Source organism: Pygocentrus nattereri, chromosome 8 (assembly GCF_015220715.1).
Source record: "Pygocentrus nattereri isolate fPygNat1 chromosome 8, fPygNat1.pri, whole genome shotgun sequence".
Classification (NCBI taxonomy): domain Eukaryota; kingdom Metazoa; phylum Chordata; class Actinopteri; order Characiformes; family Serrasalmidae; genus Pygocentrus; species Pygocentrus nattereri.
The window spans coordinates 34,159,262-34,179,315 of NC_051218.1; the positions used below are offsets into that span (position 1 = coordinate 34,159,262).

At 36.1% G+C, this 20,054-nt stretch overlaps 1 gene segment (V, D, J or C); it reads right to left on the reverse strand.

The window, feature by feature from the left end:
* Positions 1-8,086: 8,086 nt before the first annotated feature.
* Positions 8,087-11,946, reverse strand: LOC119263824. The segment is given in 4 exon segments: positions 8,087-8,236; positions 10,249-10,292; positions 11,165-11,503; positions 11,877-11,946. Coding segments are annotated over 4 exon segments (603 nt in total).
* Positions 11,947-20,054: the final 8,108 nt, after the last annotated feature.

Sequence of the window (20,054 nt, forward strand, 5' to 3'; positions counted from 1 at the left end):
AGTGAAAAGACAAATTTCACCAGCCAGGAATTTATCAACATGAGAATTAAAACCACTGTTTAAACTCGCTATCCTGTTGCTGCTCATCATTATGATAAGGTTTATGAAATATACTGTCAGTAATTCAGTACTAATATAAAAGACAGATGTATACTATGGTGGGAGATTGAAACAGGAATGATGTGGTTGTTGTCAGAACAAAACCCTTTATCTCTAAAGCAGTAACTTTACAAGAGAAAAAAAATACTTCAATGACATTTTCTATCAATCAGGTCATCATGAAACATCTTTATTATCATCATCACTTTTATTAATATAGTGCCTTTCCCATGCTCAAGGCGCTTTCCAATCAGAAAGTAACAAAACATGTAATCAGCAATACCTAAATACACAACACAGAACACACACACACACACACACACACACGCACACTGTCATGATTCCCACAGGTAGCGGGGGTGGGGGTTTCTCTGGCCATGGTATAGAGTGCAACTACGGTGCATCACACAGGAGGCCAAAAGCCTCAAAGACCAAAAATGTCCTTAGCTACAAAGAGTTAGCATATTCCCGCAGCCAAACACCGTCAGTCCAGGCAGCCCCATAGGTGCAATGCAGCATCACCCAGGTGGCTGTCACAGGCAGCCAGTTAGGTGTGATGTAGCGTCGCTGAGGCAGCCAACCTGAGAGGCCTTCTAGCGCTGCTGTAGTGCTGCTCATGCAGACAAACACTACCAGTCCAGGCAGCCCCACAGCTGCAGTGACCTGTCAATCAAGCAGCCAGCCCAGGCTGTGATGTCACTTCAATCAGGTCCCCAGTTCAGATAGACTTGTAGTCATGATACAGCGACTCTGAAGCGCATCAGAGCTATGATGTAGCGTCACACAGACCGTCAGCCCAAGAATCCTCTGAGCCGTACTTGGAAAATTGGTGAGAGAAAAAAAAAGAGTGGTGTGGGTTGATATAATGACAAACACCTCAGTGTGCTAGTGTACTTACAGTGGAGCACAAACAAGCCCATGAACACACACATCTTTTTACTCTACATTACCAAGGGTAGAAAACAAGTCTCAGTAAGAAGCTGAAATGTGTGCCTTGTGACCTCAGCATGCTGACCTCAAAGAATAAGTGAAAAAATGTATTATTTCATAAAAAAAATGTATGTTATCTAGACATTGTAAGATGGTTTAAACAATTAAAGAACCTTATCTTTCAAAAAACACTGTAAAACGTGCCCTCTTGAAGAATTAGAGCTTTCTCTGTGTCAACAGGTCCGGTTACCTATTTAGAACCAAATAAATCATAAGAAGATTATTTATATTCAGCAAGCAACCTGCAACCACCTGAAATGTGAAGTGTATTTATTTGGCTGCTAAAAGTCATACTTTGTAAAGTAAAAATAATAATAAGTAAATATCACAATGTTGATTTTCTACAGAGAACACACTTCTGCACACTTTAATAAACAATTACTGTTTATATGCTCAATTAAACACGTTGAAAAACCTAAAAAATAACAAAACATTGACTCAAACAAGTCGAACACTATTAACAGAAGTTTTTAAATGTAGATAAACAGGTGGAGCATGAATTCAGTTTCAAGCTATCAGTCATAATCTCTAAAGTCCTGAAGAGCAACCACAGCCTGAAATACGTCTTCTACAGCCTCATGAACTCAATATCAGACACCATCTGAGCGCATGCTTGCCACGTTTAAATGTCTAAAGTGACCACAAATTCTGTTCCTTCAGAGACCTGAAACTAGACTGTTTTTTTTTCAGTCGTTCAACCACAGTTGTGAGTAACCACAGACTCTAAAACTGCCAAACTCTAAGACTGACAATTCATACCAAACTAGACTTGCTTAGGTTAACTTCCATAACTTTACATTTTATTTTACTTTTCTCCCAGTATGTTAAACAAAGCAAATAAACAGTAACTGTGTATATAGATCTGTTCTCACTAAAGCCTGAAATATGTCTTCTACATTTGAACAATATCAGACACCATCTGAGCTCATTAATGTGTTTGTCACACTGAGCTCTCGCTCGGCTCCTTCAGAGAACTGACACTTCATACCAGACCAGACTGCTTTTTTTTCAGTCATGCACTTTTGAGCACAGAGCAAAGTGAAGCACATGATAGTAGATCCTGACTGAAATCAGCAAAAACACAAATAAACAGATACAGATTACAAAGCTGACAGTAACAGAAAACATCCCCAAACTTCACTTCTGCTGCTACAAGAGAAGAGAGTCCAGTGAGTCAGTGATTGTTGGGGTCAGTAACTGAGAAGTATCTGACTTCAGAGTAAACACTGTGTCCAGAGCGTCCACTCTTCATTCTTAGGCTTTTGGCTGCATAACTCAGCTCCACAGCAGCAGAGTCCTGTAGAGATGAATATGAAATATTAAAGGCTGAAGATTAGAGAAATCTATAAGAATTAAACAGCATCTGTGTGGATGAGAGAACATGTAGTACCTGACTGGCTTTGTTCTCCACCACCGAATCACGATCTCTCCCTATGATGGAGTAAAGAAAGATCACAGTGTCATATTTAGAGTTGAGATCAGAGAATATGACCTCAGTGCTGGTCACTTTTAGTTACAGTCAGTTTGCACAAGCCTAATTAATAAACCCTGAATCATTATTTTACTCATTTTCATTATTAGGCCTCATATAATGGGCCTCATTCACTAAGCAATCTTAAGATGAAATTTCTTCTTAAAACCCTCAAGATTCTGACAGTCATTAATGTTTTCTCATTTGAAACTTTATCTTAGGACTTTTCTCAGGAACAAAACATGAGATACTACTGAATGAAGCCCACTAATAGTAATAATAAACTTTATTCATTCATACTTTTGTATTCATTTTTTCATATCACATCTAGAAAGGCAAATAAAAGCAAGCATACAAAAAAATAAAAGCAAGAGAACATAAAAAAGTAAATTATTTTAATTGTAACAAAAATACATATAAAAATGAGCATAAATATAAATTCAGAATGAAATGAAGACAAAGGACTAGATTAAGATTAAGATTAAATGCTGTTCTTCCATTAATGGTTTTAAAAAAGGACTTTACATGTATTCTTTATGTTAAACTATCCTAAATTCTGCAATTTAAGGCATTATTGTAAAAGATCAGTTTAAAATGCATTAATCAGTCATTATTTACAAAGTATAATAACACCATATATGACAGATTAAGCTACACTCACTGCTGCAGTTTCGAATGGCTTGAACACAGATCACAATCACACAGATTCCCAAAGCTGCTCCCAGGTAGAACACAGTGGGATCCACAGGACAGGCTGTAAGATATTAGAATACGACACTACTGTATATTTACATTCATAGAAGTGTTGGAGTTTCCTAAAGCAGCCATAAATACCAGCTCAACTCCTCAAACAGGGATTTAAACCCCTGGCTGTAATGTTACCCACTATAATACTTCATAGATGAAGTCATATGCAAAAGTTTGAACACATCTGGACAGATGACATGTTTTGTGGACAACACATAATTTGACCAACTATGAGGCCTCTTGGGCCGGCTGCCAAAGTGACACTACACCACAGCTACATGGCTGCCTGGGCTGCCCACTTGGATGACGCTGCATTGTATCTAAGGTACCAAAGTGGTACCATGGTTATTGAAATGCCCCATTAGCTAAGGGTACTGTGGATGTTGATGATCATAAGGAACTGACGGTTTATGGTTTTTAAGCATTCCACATAATCTGGCATAAATCCCTATTTCGGTTTACTGCCAATGTTATATTTGGAAATAAAGCAAATTATGCCATAATATTCTGCCACATATTAATTTCTAAAATAGAATATTTATCATTTTACCGGTGGGAATTTACACACTGTGGTGATGCGTGCAGGATATTAATCAAACCGCTATAGATGCTGGTATTGCACCATAGTAGAGCGGCGAAGTGCAGCAAAGATAATGGAACTCAAACTCACCTCTAAGGTCAGGTCTCAAAAGAAATGTATACAAACCTGAAAAAAATACTTACTCAGTTCTACTGATGATCCACTGCCTAAAATGATCTTCCCGCAAGCTTCCACAGCGCAGTAGTAAGTTCCAGTATGGTGGTGGTCGAGGATGTTCTTGGAGAAGTTGTACCAACAGCTTTGTGTAGAAGAGCTGATCTCACACTGACGGCTGCTGCTGTTGTGAGTGTAAATGATTTCAGGAAAGGATTGTCCTGCAGCAGCTCTGAACCAGAGCACTCGGAGATCTGCGGCTGCCCTGATCTCAGAGAGGACCGTACACTGCAGAGTGACCGACTCTCCTGGAGAAACTGACCCCTGTACTGGAGTTTGTAGCACGGATATGTTTAACTGATGTTGACCTGATGAATAAAATGAAGCCATTTAGGTTTCCCAGTTGAGCTTCTCTATCAGCTTGTTCAATACTAAAGACTTAACCTTGTTAAATATGGTTATTTTGTAGCATGGATTGTTGGATTGCTCAGTGTACGTGGTCGTCCCTGGTTCTGGTGATCTACCATCCTCAGAGGTTTAGATCCACCGCACTTGCTCTAGTGTTCATATGTCCCTGAACACCTTCATTACCTGGTCCAGATGTGTTAGATTACTGCTGGGCTAAACTGTGCAGAGTGGTAGATCTCCAGGACCAGGCTGGGCACCTCTGTTTTAAACCATGTATTATTACTGTAAGTAAGATGATGATACCAATACAATACACTGTAAATTGGATTCATCTAATTGTCTAAAACAAGAACTACATGAATGAAGTTTTAGATATATAATGGGAATTTTAAAACACTAATTTTGTTACCTCTCACGGCTAAAAATACACCATTAGTAAACGTAATGGTGTTCCCGTCTCCTTTTCCACAGAAGTACATTCCTTCATCAGCTTTAGTGGTCTGTTCAATAGTTAGATTAAAAATCTGGCTAATTTTGTATCTCTTTACTGAAGTAGGAGCTTCTTTGGTAGTTAACTTTGCTGCCACTTCCTGAGGTTCCTGTCCTGTTCTTTGCTTGTACCAGACCCAAACTTTAACACTTTGAGCAGACTTTTCCAAATTTTTGCAGTGTAGAGTAACTTCTCCACCAGACTCAACTGAGACAAATGATGCCTTAGAAAGATCCACAGCTTGAACAGGATCTATAAGAGCTAAGCCAGTGAAGAAAAGAACAGATAAAAGTTCAACAAGCACAGTAAATAGTGATATTATTCATTATTAAATAAAATGAAAATTTAATTTAGAGCTCATAAACTTACATATCATGTAAAGATGGAAAGTGAGCCACCAAATCAAAGCCATTGCATAAAAAAGAAGTTGTTCTTGTTTGAAGCAAAATGGAAATGAAGCAAGAGCACCACACTATATTAGTGGGCTGGGCTCAGGAGATTAAGCTCATTGGCTGCCAAAAGTCACAAGGTTTTTTTTAATTATTATCTTGTTTTAACTCATGTTGGGCCTCCAGAATTCCCCAGACTTCCTTTAAAACAATTTGAGGTTTATTATAAGTAGTTCCCCAAAATGTCATATTTAGAAATAAAAAATAAAAAAAAAGAGAAAAAAAATGTTCTCTCAAAACATTAAACATATGAATACAAATGCTTGTGTAGTCAATTCAGTTACTTTAAGGTGCACCATTGGTGACTGCTTGTAAAATCTCCACAGAAAATCACTGACCAATAGCGTGTGATGCTCTATAGGAACCACACAAGGGCCTAAGGTCACCAAGCCTATAGCCAAGCAGCAAATATCAAGTGCCCTGCCAGTACTGGGGTGTTCTCTTAAGGGATGGAGCTCTATCCAATATCTTTGGGATGGGTTGGAGTGACCCAGAACTGATCAACCAACAGTAGTACCTGAGCTCACTAACGCTCTTGTGGCTGAATGCAAGCAAATCATCACAGCAATGTTTCAACATATGGTATAAAGCCTTCCCTGAAGAGTAGAGGCTGTTACTGCAGTAAAGGAGGAGAAGCTCCCTATTAATACCCTTTATTTCAGAAGAAACATTGGGTAAGCAGGTGTCTGCCAAATTTTGGACATATAGAATAAGTTAATGAATAAACTAATTATTTACAAATAGGCTGAACATTATACATTTCATCATTGATGACCTATGGCTATTAGTAGCAGGCCTTCAATTCTGGCCATAAATACCTAAACCTGGTGAAAAATGAGGGGAAAGACGTCAGTATATTAGTGCTGACATCTACAAGCACCTCTATAGAGTTCTTAGTAGTATGTTAATGCTAAGCTATAAGCAGCTCAGCTGAATATTTTTGCTACAGATCCAGCCTGAACATTTGAACATTATATAAAACAAGTAGAACAAGTAGAGGAGCTCAGAGAAGCCGGTGCCTTTTCTGTGTATTATTGTCATTTGACTTCATCAGTACATAATACATTCTTAACCTGTATTAGTGGATGCAGTGACAGTGTTTATTGACATCAGTTTGTCAAAGTATTCCTGAGCCCCAGTGGCCTATCATGGAAACATGTAGTGTTGTCTGAAAAGACAAAGGTCACAGGCCTTCAGTTGTAATATTCCATTCGCTTCACCCACAGAGATTTCTCCAGATTCTCTGAATCTTTAGGTGATATTATACACTGTAGAGGGTGAAATACATAAAATCTTCACAATCACTCACAGAGAAACATTTATTTTTACAGTGATGGATTTTTCTGATGTAATTTTTAATTAACGTGGCGAGCCTTGACCATCCTCACTCATACAGAGCATGTATGATTACATCACCAGAAACAAAGAAATAAACAAACAAAACAACAAATACTTTTGAACATTTAATCATGTTTCTTGTCTTAAACTGACCTTGTCCCAACATTTTGGACATTACATTTACATTACATTTACATTTAGCAGACGCTTTTATCCAAAGTGACATATTAAAATGCAGTTGAGTTTTCAAATTATGTAAAGCTAGGAAAAACTAAGAACATGTAATAATATCTGAAAGGCTGTATATTTACAAAAAATAATGATGTATGGATAAGAAACAAATATAAAGCATCTTGTCTTTGTACTGTTTTCTTTTCAATACAGGTTGAATATGAGTACGTTCATAAACCACTTTCTGTTTTCTGCATTTTACCTACTGTCCCAAAACTTTTGGAATTGGTTTTATTAATATTCTTAAATGCTAAAATGAAACATGTGAAATCTGTACTGAAGAGAAAATAGCAACATGGGTGGTTTAATTAAAATGTGGCATGAATATCAAAAATGCTTTAATCTGTGATCTTCAGTGATTTATTTGTACATACTGTATGATATAATTTAATAGTGCATATATATTTTTTACTCTTACATTGACATCATACGGTTTCAACTTATATAACATTGAAACATTGAAAAGTAATGAAATTACTAAGTAAAAATAACAGTATTGTTACTAAGTGTTCTTTTGAGATATATTTAATTAAATATATTTCATATATTAGTATGTGTTCTTTTGAAATATATTCCCTTAAAGAAAATTCGGTACTTGTCTAAAGTTATGGTCCTGTTTATTTGATTATCTAAGTGGAAATAAATTAACACATTCTATCCCATTTCTGCACCAAATTTCTGTTTATTTGCTGAGTTGAACAAACAGGAGAAAAACATTGTCTAATTAATCTACATGTCATGCTCCATAACTTTTGCACAGACAACGTTTTGTGTTTCTTTTTCCCCAATTTCAGAAACTTGTGGAACTTATGTTCAGTGACATTTCAGTGAAACTTATGTTCACAAAATCAACAACACGTTATTTGACCAGGGGTGCCCAAACATTTGCATACCACTGTGATCATTCGAGCATTATTTCAGCCGTAGTTCGCTTATCTCAAAATTTCACTACACTTCTATGAATAGAGCTGAATATCAGACAACATCAGTCTGTGTGATCACAGTGACCACACACCCTAAAGCTGAGTTTTCACGTCATCCTTCAGAGAATCGAGACTTTCAGTCAACAGAACAATCACTAACAAGAAATAAACAGTGACAGATTAAAGACTGGAGCTCATTTGAGGAGTGAAAAGGTCCAAATCTTCACTCATGACCATCTTAGGAATCTACCGATGTGAGCGCTGAGCAGCAGCTTTGGAGCTTCTCACGTGAGAGTAAATAACGTCTTCAGGCTGTTCTCTCTTCACTCTCCCACCTTTGGCTTTCTTCTCTTTGATGTGGATGGCAGCGTAATGCAGGTTCTCAGTGTTCTGCTCCTGTGAGAAATAAACATCATCATCTACAGAAAAATATAAGAAAACTTTTTTTTTTACAGACAAATCTGTTATTAATACATGACAATATTTACTGAACTACTTTAAGTTGCCTGATGAAAATCAAAGAGCCTGTTTTCTATAGAATATCTACACACTGACTAATGCAATCAATGTATAATCCTTTAGAATATTAATGTGTTCTCCAACAATAAACTGAGAATAAATAATTATGTAAACATCTTTCAAATATAAGATAGACTGTGAAACTCTTGCCCTTGAGCAAGACCAGAGATTATTTTAACTGACCTAATATTTGGGCATTGATTAATTTCTTTTTCTGTGTTCAATAAACTCAAATTAGACATATTTTATCCTTCTATTACTAGCCCGTTTTACTATGTAACTGGTCTGTTTTGTGAAAATCACATATAATAGCATAATTAGATGTAATATCACACAGTAAACAGCCTAAGTCCATGTAAAATATATTACTTTTATCAAAATTCACATTGCATTAGCGTAATATTGTTAAGACTGTATGCTCGTACACTGTTAGAAATAAAGGTTCTGTTCAGATAAATCTTTCATTAATCAAGGTGCAAACAGTTTAAATGTTCCCTTAAAGGTTCAACAGTGGTTGTAAGGTAATTTTCCCAGGTGAAAAAGTACAAATATTTTTTATCTTTTCATAGCCAAATGTTTTAGCACAACTGTAAAATAAAGGCCTGGAGACGAGACACAGTGTGTGGAGTCAATACAATGTGCTCCCTGACTAAAGGCACTGAGATGTACCCTTGAATACTGCCCCATTGACAGCTTTATACATTTTTTCTGAGAGTGCCGGCCATAGATACTGTGTTCAGTAAAAAAACTGGACTTCATTAAACCTAAAAAGAGTTCATTAAAGCATTCAATAAAGCTAAAACACAACATGAAAAAGTTTTCAATAAGTCAATTTTCATCAATATTAATTTTTTTAGAATATTTAAATGTTATGTTTAATTTTAATTCATTTTAATTTAATAAGGCATGTCTAATTCATCTACACTTTGTCTGAAATTTACTATAAAACACTTTCCATGAAATGATCTTTGCTTTATAATATGGGCCACAAACTCAGTGAAGCATGTTTAGCACTTTTTAGCCTCTAATCAGTGAAAATCTAAGCTGCTCTTTAGAACATGGAACACATTTTGATGTATTATTTATATTAAACACTTAGTAGCTCCAAAATAATTAACTCTGAAAATTGCCTCACTCTGCTTTAATGCACAATTACTGTTTATTTGATTAATTTAACAAGTTTCAAAAGTAAAAGTTAAGTATAAAATCTGGCCTGTGCTATGGCACATTATATGTTTTTTCATCTTTTTGCTTGTTTGATTATTTGTTTGTACATTTGTTTTCTCCCAATAGGTTAATAGACAATGAACAAAACTTGTAATTTGCTCAAGGGTGTCAAACCACTTGCATATGACTCTATTATGAGATTTTTTTTTTCAATATTACAACTAATAATGCATTTTAGGTCATAGTGAATGAAACTTAATGCAGAGTGAATAAACTAGAAGTGCTTAACTGAACAAAGAACAATAATTTAATAAACCAGAAATATATATACATAAAAATAAAGCTTTGCCAACAGTTAAAGGCTCTGCTAAACTGATGATGCTGTGCTGCTCTGAGATTGTGAGAAAAATGTTGAATTTATATTATAAATGGATCAAAAATGATAATTATCTGTATGTACTGTAGGTTTGAATACAGATTATTAAATAATTTTCCTTATATTGATGTTTTATGTTTCCCTTATCCTTTTTCTTAACTGATGACTGAATGGATTTATCTGTGTATTTTATTATGTACATGAACTAAAAAAGACTTCTACAGAATAATTTGCATGTTTGATCATAAATCAAAAAACAGAAATGGTCAGCTTTGTCTCTGGTTGAAATTTGAACTGAAATCTTTAGTGGAAAATGTAGTTTAAAGAGTAAGTGTATAAAGAGTACCTGTCTGGTGGTCCGCTCACTCACAGCCCCCTCCTGAGCTTTCTCTGTAGAGGAGATAAAACTTCACAATTACCTCCAGATACAGTTTAATGAGGCTAAACGTATTAGTAATATTATCAATATTTTCTATTTTTTCTCTAATAAAATGTTCAGCTTCATTTCATAATGAACACTTACCACCAGCGCCGTGTTCAGATTTTCTCAGTTTATGGATTAAAATGGTTTGAGCGCAGATTACAGCCACACACACTGCTGAGAAAACTGCCAGAGTCAGCATTACAGGATCTACAGGATCTTCAGTAAGAGAGGAATTAACAACATACTGAATACAAAGTTCAAGACTCAAAATCCATTCGCCATCTGATCTTGTTTAGCTAGACTTTTATATCACATTTATTTTATTACTGTTAAACAGATTTTTGTCCCAATAATGAAAAATGTCCCTTTTCCCCCCAAATATTTTGGATAATTAAACAAGACAATAGAAAGTAATTTGCTGTGAAATGGTGCATTTTTGAGAAACAGGTCTCAGTCTGTATAGTTCACAGTGGTGGTGATAGGAACCAGTTATCTGAAGCTGTTGTTTTGTTTTGTTCTTGTCATTTTTATTTATTTATTTTTTATTTGTATTTAAATACATGCAGGGTGTTATGAGAAAAGATGCACCCCCCCCCCAATATATACATTTTTGAATTAGATTTTGTGATCACAACCCCTGATTTTTATCGTCACCACTGTAAAGAATTCTGAGCCAATACTTTTCTTTATCATTTCACATTACACCACTCTGATTGACTTTGTTTACATCTCAAAAACTGAGTTACATAGAAATGTTCTAATTGATGTCAACAGTAAATAAACAGGTATTATATTGACATATATACAAACATTACTAATTGTACCCTACAAAACTTACTCAGTTCTACGGATGTTCCATTCCCAACAATGATCTTCCCACAAGCAGCCACAGCGCAGTAGTAAGTTCCAGTGTGGTGCTGGTCGAGGATGTTCTTAGAGAACTCATACAGAGAGCAGCTTGTAGAAGAGCTGATCTCACACTGACGGCTGCTGCTGTTCTGATGAGTGTAAATGATTTCAGGAAAGGATTGTCCTGCAGCAGCTCTGAACCAGAGCACTCGGAGATCTGCTGCTCTGATCTCAGAGAGGACCGTGCACTGCAGAGTGACCGACTCTCCTGGAGAAACTGACCCCCATGCTGGAGTTTGGAGCACTGATATGTTAAACTGGGGTTTACCTGGTCGATACAAGCTGACATAAGAATTTAGTGAATATTGGCTTTTCAGTCACACATTAGACTGTAAATTATTAAAGATTAACATTATTATTAAAGATTTTTTTTTTCAAAATGCATCAATATTGAAGCACTACAAACAGGGTATTGTGGTAATCAATTGGCTTTTTATGTATACAATATATCATTATTGTACACACAGGCACAATGTAAACACTGAAAATTCAATACAGTGTCAATTTGATTGACGTCATAAAAAATTGAGTATAATAAAATGAACTATACAAACATTTCATAAAAGATTTCTATTGTTGTAAAGTTCTACATGAGTGTATATGTGAGACAAAAATGATGTACAAAACAGTCATTTTATTACCTCTCACTGCTAAGAATGTACCATTAGAAAATGTAATGGTTTTTTCATCTCCTTTTCCACAGAAGTACATTCCTTCATCATCTTTAGTAGTTTGTTCAATAGTCAGAGAAAAATGCTGGTTTATTTTGAATCTGATTTTTGAGTCTGATGAAAGAGTGGGGTCTCTAGTGGGTAACTTCACTGCCACTTCCTGAGGTTCCTGTCCTGATCTTTGTTTGTACCAAACCCAATTATTTTGAGAAAACTTTTCTACAAATTTGCAGTGTAGAGTAAGAGGTTCACCAGACTCAGCTGAGACAAATGATGCCTCAGAAAGATCCACAGTTTGAGCAGAACCTATAAAATAGAATCAGATCAGAGCTCAGCTGACAAAGACAGTAGTAGATGATATTTCAACATACGGTAAATAATAAACCCAAAATATAAGAGTAAATGAAGATCTAAACCTCCTAAACTTACGTATCATGTAGAGATGCAAAATCAGCATCCACATCAGAGCCATTGTGTTAATATGAAGCTGTTCTTGCTTGAAAGAAACTGGAAAGGAAGTAATTAACTACAGCAGCACACTGTATGAGCTGGCTGGGCTCAGGAGACTGAGCTCATTGGCTGTAACAGGGTTTTTTTCCTGTCTGCTCTTCTTTTTTACTCGTGTTTGGCTACAAGAAGTTCTTTAAAAAGCCTCTTAAAGCTCCAGCAGAAAGTTACCACATGAAATACTAATAAATATGTACATTACATGATGAATGAAAAAGTGTTTAAGAACAGTTTTGAAAAAATGTTTTGGACTAAAATGTATCTTTGTAAATAAGTTCATGGTGAGGTGGTACACACTGGGCTCTAAGACATCTTTGTAGCAGTTATATATAAGATGAAGTCTTATTCCATTATCAGTTTTAAATTTGAATGACTTCAAAATACTTTCTCTACTGAGCATGAAGCAAGCAAAGTGCTGCCACTCTACTCTGTTGATGTAAAAGCTCTTTCTGCTGATTCTCTACATTCTGTAGTTTATCTAAACTGTTTTCGGAGATGCCAGTAAATCATGCATTACAATAATCCAAACAAGAGAAAACAAACACATTAGTCAACTTATTAATATCAGGTGAGATGAAGTCCTGATCAACACTTTTTTCTTTTTTTCAGTTAACAAATTCACATCAATCAGCCTGAAAGACTTTGTTTACATGTCAACAATTTAATTACTTTGAAAGATTGAAAAAAAGGTGGAATTCAACAAAAAAAAAAGTAGGATTTTTAAAAACAAGACCAAAATTATAAAAATATCTCAATTTAACTCCAATAATCTCATATATTCTAATATCTAATACGTTGCGGTACTGGATGAGTAAAAATTCATTTAGCAATTTATAAAAACTTCTGAGCAGATATAGAATTATATCCAGGATAATGAAATACACTATATTTCCCGAAGTATTCGGTCATCTTCACACACATATCACACCCATTCTTAATCTGTAGGGCATGTAATGTTGGCCCACCCTTTGCAGCTATAACAGCTTCAACTCTTCTGGGGAGACTTTCCACAAGGTTTAGGTTTGTGTTTGTGTTTATGGGAATTTTTGAGCATTCTTCCAGGAGCGCACTGATGTTTTTATGAGAAGGCCTGGCTCACTCCACTCTAATTCATCCCAAAGGTGTTCTGTAGGGTTGAGGTCAGGACTCTGTGCAGGCCAGTCAAATTCTTCCACACCAAACTCGTTCATCCATGTCTTTATGGACCTTGCTTTGTGCATTGGTGCACAGTCATGTTGGAACAGGAAGGGGTCATCTCCAAACTGTTCCCACAAGGTCAGGAGCATGAAATTGTCCAAAATCTCTTGGTCTGCTGAAGCATTAAGAGTTCCTTTCAACTCCTGAAACACAACCACACACCATAATCCCCCCTCCACCAAACTTTACACTTGGCACAATGCAGTCAGAGAAGTACTGTTCTCCTGGCAACTGCCAAACCCAGACTCGTCCATCGGATCGCCTGACAGAGAAGCGTGATTCGTCACTCCAAAGAACACGTCTCCACTGCTCTAGAGTCCAGTGGCAGTGCTTTACACCACTGCATTCGACGCATTGCACTTGGTGATGTAAGGCTTGGATGCAGCTGCTTGGCCATGGAAACCCATTCCATGAAGCTCTTTGTGCTGTTTTTGAGCTAATCTGATGGCCACATGAAGTTTGGAAATCTGTAGCGATTGACTGCAGAAAGTTGGTGACCTCTGCACACTATGTGCCTCAGCATCCGCTGACCTTGCTCTGTCATTTTACATGGCCTACCACTTCATGGCTGAATTACTGTCATTCCCAGTCGCTTCCACTTTGTTATAATACCACTGACAGTTGACTCTGCTCTGAAATATTTAGTAGTGAGGAAATTTCACAACTGGACTTGTTGCACAGGTGGCATCCTATCATGGTACCACACTGGAATTCACTGAGCTCCTGAGAGCGACACATTCTTTCACTAATATTTGTAGAAGCAGTCTCCAGGCCTGGGTGCTTGGTTTTATATACCTGTGGCCATGGAAGTGATTGGAACACCTGAATCCAATGATTTGGATGGGTGAGTGAATACTTTTGGCAATATAGTGTATGTATTTTAGAATAACCAAGTCTGAGTCCTGTATGTCAGACAATGTTGCTGTAACTTATATGTCTGTGCTTATATACAATATAGTCACTATAGTCTGAGAAGAAAGAACTATGAAACCACAGTAGATACCCAGAGCACAGCCAGGGCTCACACTGCCTCATACTGGTAGCAACAGGCTTTGTCACATTCTAATGATAAACTAGAGGACTGAAAATTATAGTCCACTTACAAGAACTTTAAACTCTCAGATTAAAAATAGGAGAAATAAAAATGTGTAAACACACCTGCAGCCACACGTTCACAAATTTTCATCAATCAAACTTCATTGATCTCAAGCAGGCAGAGCAAGAAAGGCATCACAGAAATATTATTTTAACCATTTTAGTAAAAATGTGACACTGTAAACTCGTGTTTCTCGTTTAATAAGATCACTTTTATTTATTATCATGACTTTGATGATCAGAGTCCATATTTAGAAAGAGTTTTAAAATGTCTGATTTCTTTCTGATTTCAAGTTCATTTTGTTTGGTGGTTCATACCATCTTCTATAAAGTTTCTCAGCTTTGACCACAGAGAAGGCAGCAGATTAAGTGACTAGCAAAAAAAAAAAAAAACTATCCTCTGCTGATCAAAGTGGGTGTAACATGAAAAATTATGAATTAAGAAGTCTTTTTGGCTGTTATGGTATGTTATACAGGCAGACAAATGAAATATATAAAGTCACAAGTATTTTTGAAGCACTGAATTTATTTTCAGAAAATAAATTTGATGTACATTTACCTTCTGACTGCAGAGTAACTGAAGTACCAGTACCAGGGACTGGTGGAGCAGGAAACAGTCTTGGGCTGAGAAGCCTGTAGAAAGTAACTTGTGTATGTTCACCTATTGAAGGATCATATTACAATCAAATGAGGCAGCTTTCCTTTCTAACCTTACCACAGTAATTAATAATTATTGATCACATTCACAAGACAATGATGATCACACTCATGAGTCAGTAGCATGTTCAGTTATCAGCATTTTACTTCCTTATAGAAATTTACACACATAGTGATAAAACATATAAAATGGCTCTAATACTACAAGAATTACCAGGAGGCACATAGAGCTGTACTTTTAGAAACAAGATTACAGAAGCATCTTGTGAAACTCGTGTGTATTTCAATCACTCACTCACTAACTCACTCACCCACTCACTCACTCACTCACTCACTCACTCACTCACTCACTCACTCACTCACTCACTCACCCACTTACTCACTCAATCACTCACTCACTTATTCACTCACTCGCCCACTTACTCGCCCACTTACTCACTCACTCACTCACTCACTAACTCCCTCACCCACTCACTCACCCACTCACTTACTTCACTCACTCACTCACTCACTCACTCACTCACTCACTCACTCACTCACCCACTCACTTACTTCACTCACTCACTCACTCACTCACTCACTCACTCGCCCACTTACTCGCCCACTTACTCACTCACTCACGCTCTCACTCACTCACTCACTCACTCGCCCACTTACCCACTCACTCACCTACCCACCTACTTACTCAGTCAATTCGTTATCCAAACTAAGACTTTCCACAAGAGGGAGCTTTTAGCTCTTAAGTAGGTTTCTGATTATTATCATTCATATTTGATTTTGCCAGAACTTTCACCAAACCTCACTTTAAAAAAATATTTTTTATTCTAATTCTTAGGGCCCAAATCATGGAAAACTGAATTTGCCTCACTTTTATTGTGATAAAACAGTTTGATCTGGTATATAAATAGAGTTAAAGTTTCCACTTTCACTCTCCAGCCCATACAGTCCATACATGTTCACTTTTTTTGATGTAATAAAACTCAACACATTTACCTACACATATCTGCCTAATCAGCCCCGTCCATTAACACTGAAGTTATAAGGAGTGTTTTAACCTGGGCAAACCAGGGCAGCCAATTAGAAAAGAGATCATTTGCATATATCAATTCTAAAGGAAGAGCCTGTTTAATTCTAAGGGATGAAGAGAAGTTGGAAAATACTCATGTAAAAATAAACTATGATGCTTTTAGTACATAAAATCATACATGTGTAATAAGTGGACTTATTATAGGGTAAAAGATGCAATACAAGAAAATGTAGGATACAAGCCCTTTAATAAAGCAGAGAAAAAACAGGATAATAAACATGAAGTTAACCGACCCTGGAGGAGGTTAGTCATGCACGGGGCTGACTGTAGCTTTTTCAGGGCCCTAAGCAAATGTCCCCCCACCCCACCCTCCATAATGATGTACTGAGAAATCACAGAGTAACTAATTACAATAAATCTAACTTTGTTGACATTGTAATGAATGAACTAAGTGGAAATCCATGGGATTCCCTTGAAAGGATAATAACAAAGAACATATTTTAAAAAGAATCATTTCTGACATTAAAAACTGACTCAGAATATATAAGAAACTATAAGAATATATAACCAGTGTATAAGAAAATGGACAAAATATATTGACAAATTGTAAACAAATACAGAAGTAAATTATATTTCTAAAAACATTTCAGCAAAAGTAAAATTAAAAGAAGGCAACAGCTTTAATTTAGGTGAATATTAAGTCATAATAAAAAATGTGGAAGAATAAAATTAATTATAACAGTAATGATTCAGCTCTTTCCTACACAAAAAATTATTCTAATGACACTCCATCTGATAAAATTTAGTAATGTAGTAATGTAGTACCTGTTCGGTGGTCTTCACTTTGAATGAATCTTTATGTTTCTCTGAAAAATTACAAACACAGGCAGGTCAGAATCTTTATCTTTATCATGTTTGCTGCATTCTCACACAAACATTAGCATTCAAAAGTTTGGAATCACTGTTTTTTTAACAGAATCAGTCACATGTATAAGTTGGAGTCTAAGTCTAGTTCTCGAGTTTGATGCAGCAGAACTTTCCACATATTGTATCATTTTGATGAAAAAAAATGAGGATTTTGTTTTGTGACTGTAGTGAAAACTCATCACTGCAGTGGTCACAGTTTCCCCTTTTACAGTTTAAAATGGTTTGGACAGGATCCAGAGGCTGCCTTGAATTAGAGATTGTAAGAGTCTTAAGTAGAGATTGACCTTTTGACCTTTGCATACTAAGCTGCAGACTTTGAAAAAAATAAGTCAAAGTTTCAGACAAGCAGCTCAATTTAAGTTAATTAGCAAAAATGAAAAAAAGAAAAAAAAACCCTGAGTCACATCAGGCCAGTGAGACTGGTTTACTGATTTTGTTGTACACTGACTTATTAAGGCCAAATGGGTTCAATTTTGATTGCTGCATCTGAACAATTCATGTAAGTGCGTTAAATTTTCAGATAATAAGAACACATTTTTTGAGTAATTTAATTCTGAACTGTTATTGATAAATTAATTATTTATTTTGTGGTGACTATGGTATGCAAAAAAGTTCTCAGTAATTACTTACATCCAAATGGTTCAAATGAAATGATCAGATAAAAGACTAAGACTAGCTTGAAAAAAGAATAGATTGTATGCATTGCTTTCACACACACACACACACACACACACACACACACACACACACACACACACACACACACACACATTTATATATATATATATGTGTGTGTATATATATATATATATATATATATATATATATATATATGTGTGTGTGTGTGTGTGTGTGTGTGTGTGTGTGTGTGTGTGTGTGTTTATATATGAAAACAAACTTAAACTTGTTAAATGCTTGTTGAAATCATTGTGTCATCCTTAAATATGAGTAAACTAAAAAATGCAGTGTGCATAATTTCATCTTGATCAGATGTACAGATGCTGAGAAACAGCTAGGTAGTTTTTATAGTGCCCCCTATTGACATGTAATTTTGATTTAATGTGAGCCAAGGAATCCGTAGGACCCACAATTATGTCTGTATATCATAGTGTAGGGGGTATGTTAAACACTATGACGTAGCACCCTCTTCAGGCCAATCAGGCTCATCTTATGTGCCTCAGTAGCAGCAATGAGTATTATTTATTGACTGAGTTTCATGTGTGTCTGGTTTATGCTTTACTTTGTACGACTCATTGGTGAAGAAAAGTAATTTATGAGAATCATAAATTCTCAAAGCAGTTCATAATTGATTTCATCATTAATTATTTAATTCTGTACAATTTTTCTGACACAATCATTTAGGCCAATGACCTCATGAAGACCCTCATCTCTCTGAGAGTTCAACACTGGTAGGCACAATTAATTACTTTTTAAATCAGAATCACAACATGGAGTTTAATTTTCTGTCAGTTGGGTACCTGACTTGTCCTCCTCCACTGCACTGAATGTACAGATGATACAAATAATAAAGACAGAAATTAATGAGTGACTCTGAAGTCATTGACAGAGGAACCCCTTACTGCAGAATACAGAGAGTCTTCTTGTGGCTGTTCTCGTTTCCCTCTTCCTCTTTTAGTTTTCCTTTCATGGAATTGTTCATTGTTCTCTCTGGATTATGGAACAACACTTTTTATGAGTCACTTTTCTTACTTTTTTAGTTGGTGACCTGAAGGAAAAGACTGTCCTTAGTTTTGGTGGTGGTGGTGATCGCTGCTCCTGCTCACTCTCCTCACCTTCATTTCTGCTGTAGTTCATATTCATTTGTTTACTTTATTCAGGGGAAACATTCACACTGTCGACTACACTGTAAAGCTGAATATTACACTGTAGTCACTCTGATTATCAGCCAGTGAGAGAGACAAAAGCACCAAAGAATGAATGAAATCTTTTTTTATTTCATTAGAAAATGATTTTAAACTATTTCTATTTATTTATTTATATTTTACTTATTTATGCTCCAGTACAGCCCCTGGTTTTCAGCACCATGGAGAGCACAGTCCTGTTTCAGGACCACAGATAGAGAGTACATGTGCATAAATCTACATATGCAGTGGTCACTATAGACAATATGGACACTCACTACCTGCTTTATTAGAAACCCTTCCACTCACTGAACACTTTATGAGCTTTATTTGCCTCATATATCCACTTTATAGGTGTATAAATACAGACTGGAGATGTAATGATGGTGTGATCAGCTGCACTCTGCTCTGTCCATCATTGGATCAGTGTCTGACCACAGGATCACTGTTGTCCAGATAATATTTGGATGGTGAATCATTCTCAGGACAGTAGTAGCATTTTCAAATCTGCCGTTTTAGAGTATTAAAGAGTAATGTGAACCTCCACTAGGTGGCATTACACTGTAAGGTTAAATGCAGAGGTGGAATTTCCCTGTTTGTGGGATTAAAAAAGTATCACTTAACTTATTGCTTTAAAGACAAATGACACACTTTTAAATCACTGCAGGATAAAGATTTGGACTTTTATCCTAGAACATCTTCTAGACCAGGGGTGAGCATTCTTATCCGTAAAGGCCGAGTGTGACTGCAGGTTTTCATTCCAAACCAACAGGAGCAGATTTATAGGTACCATTCCTACTTCTTACCACCAGGTGTCATTAATGTATGCTGGTCTTCAAAGCTTTGAGTAAACCTTCCTTAACACAGGTTAAATAA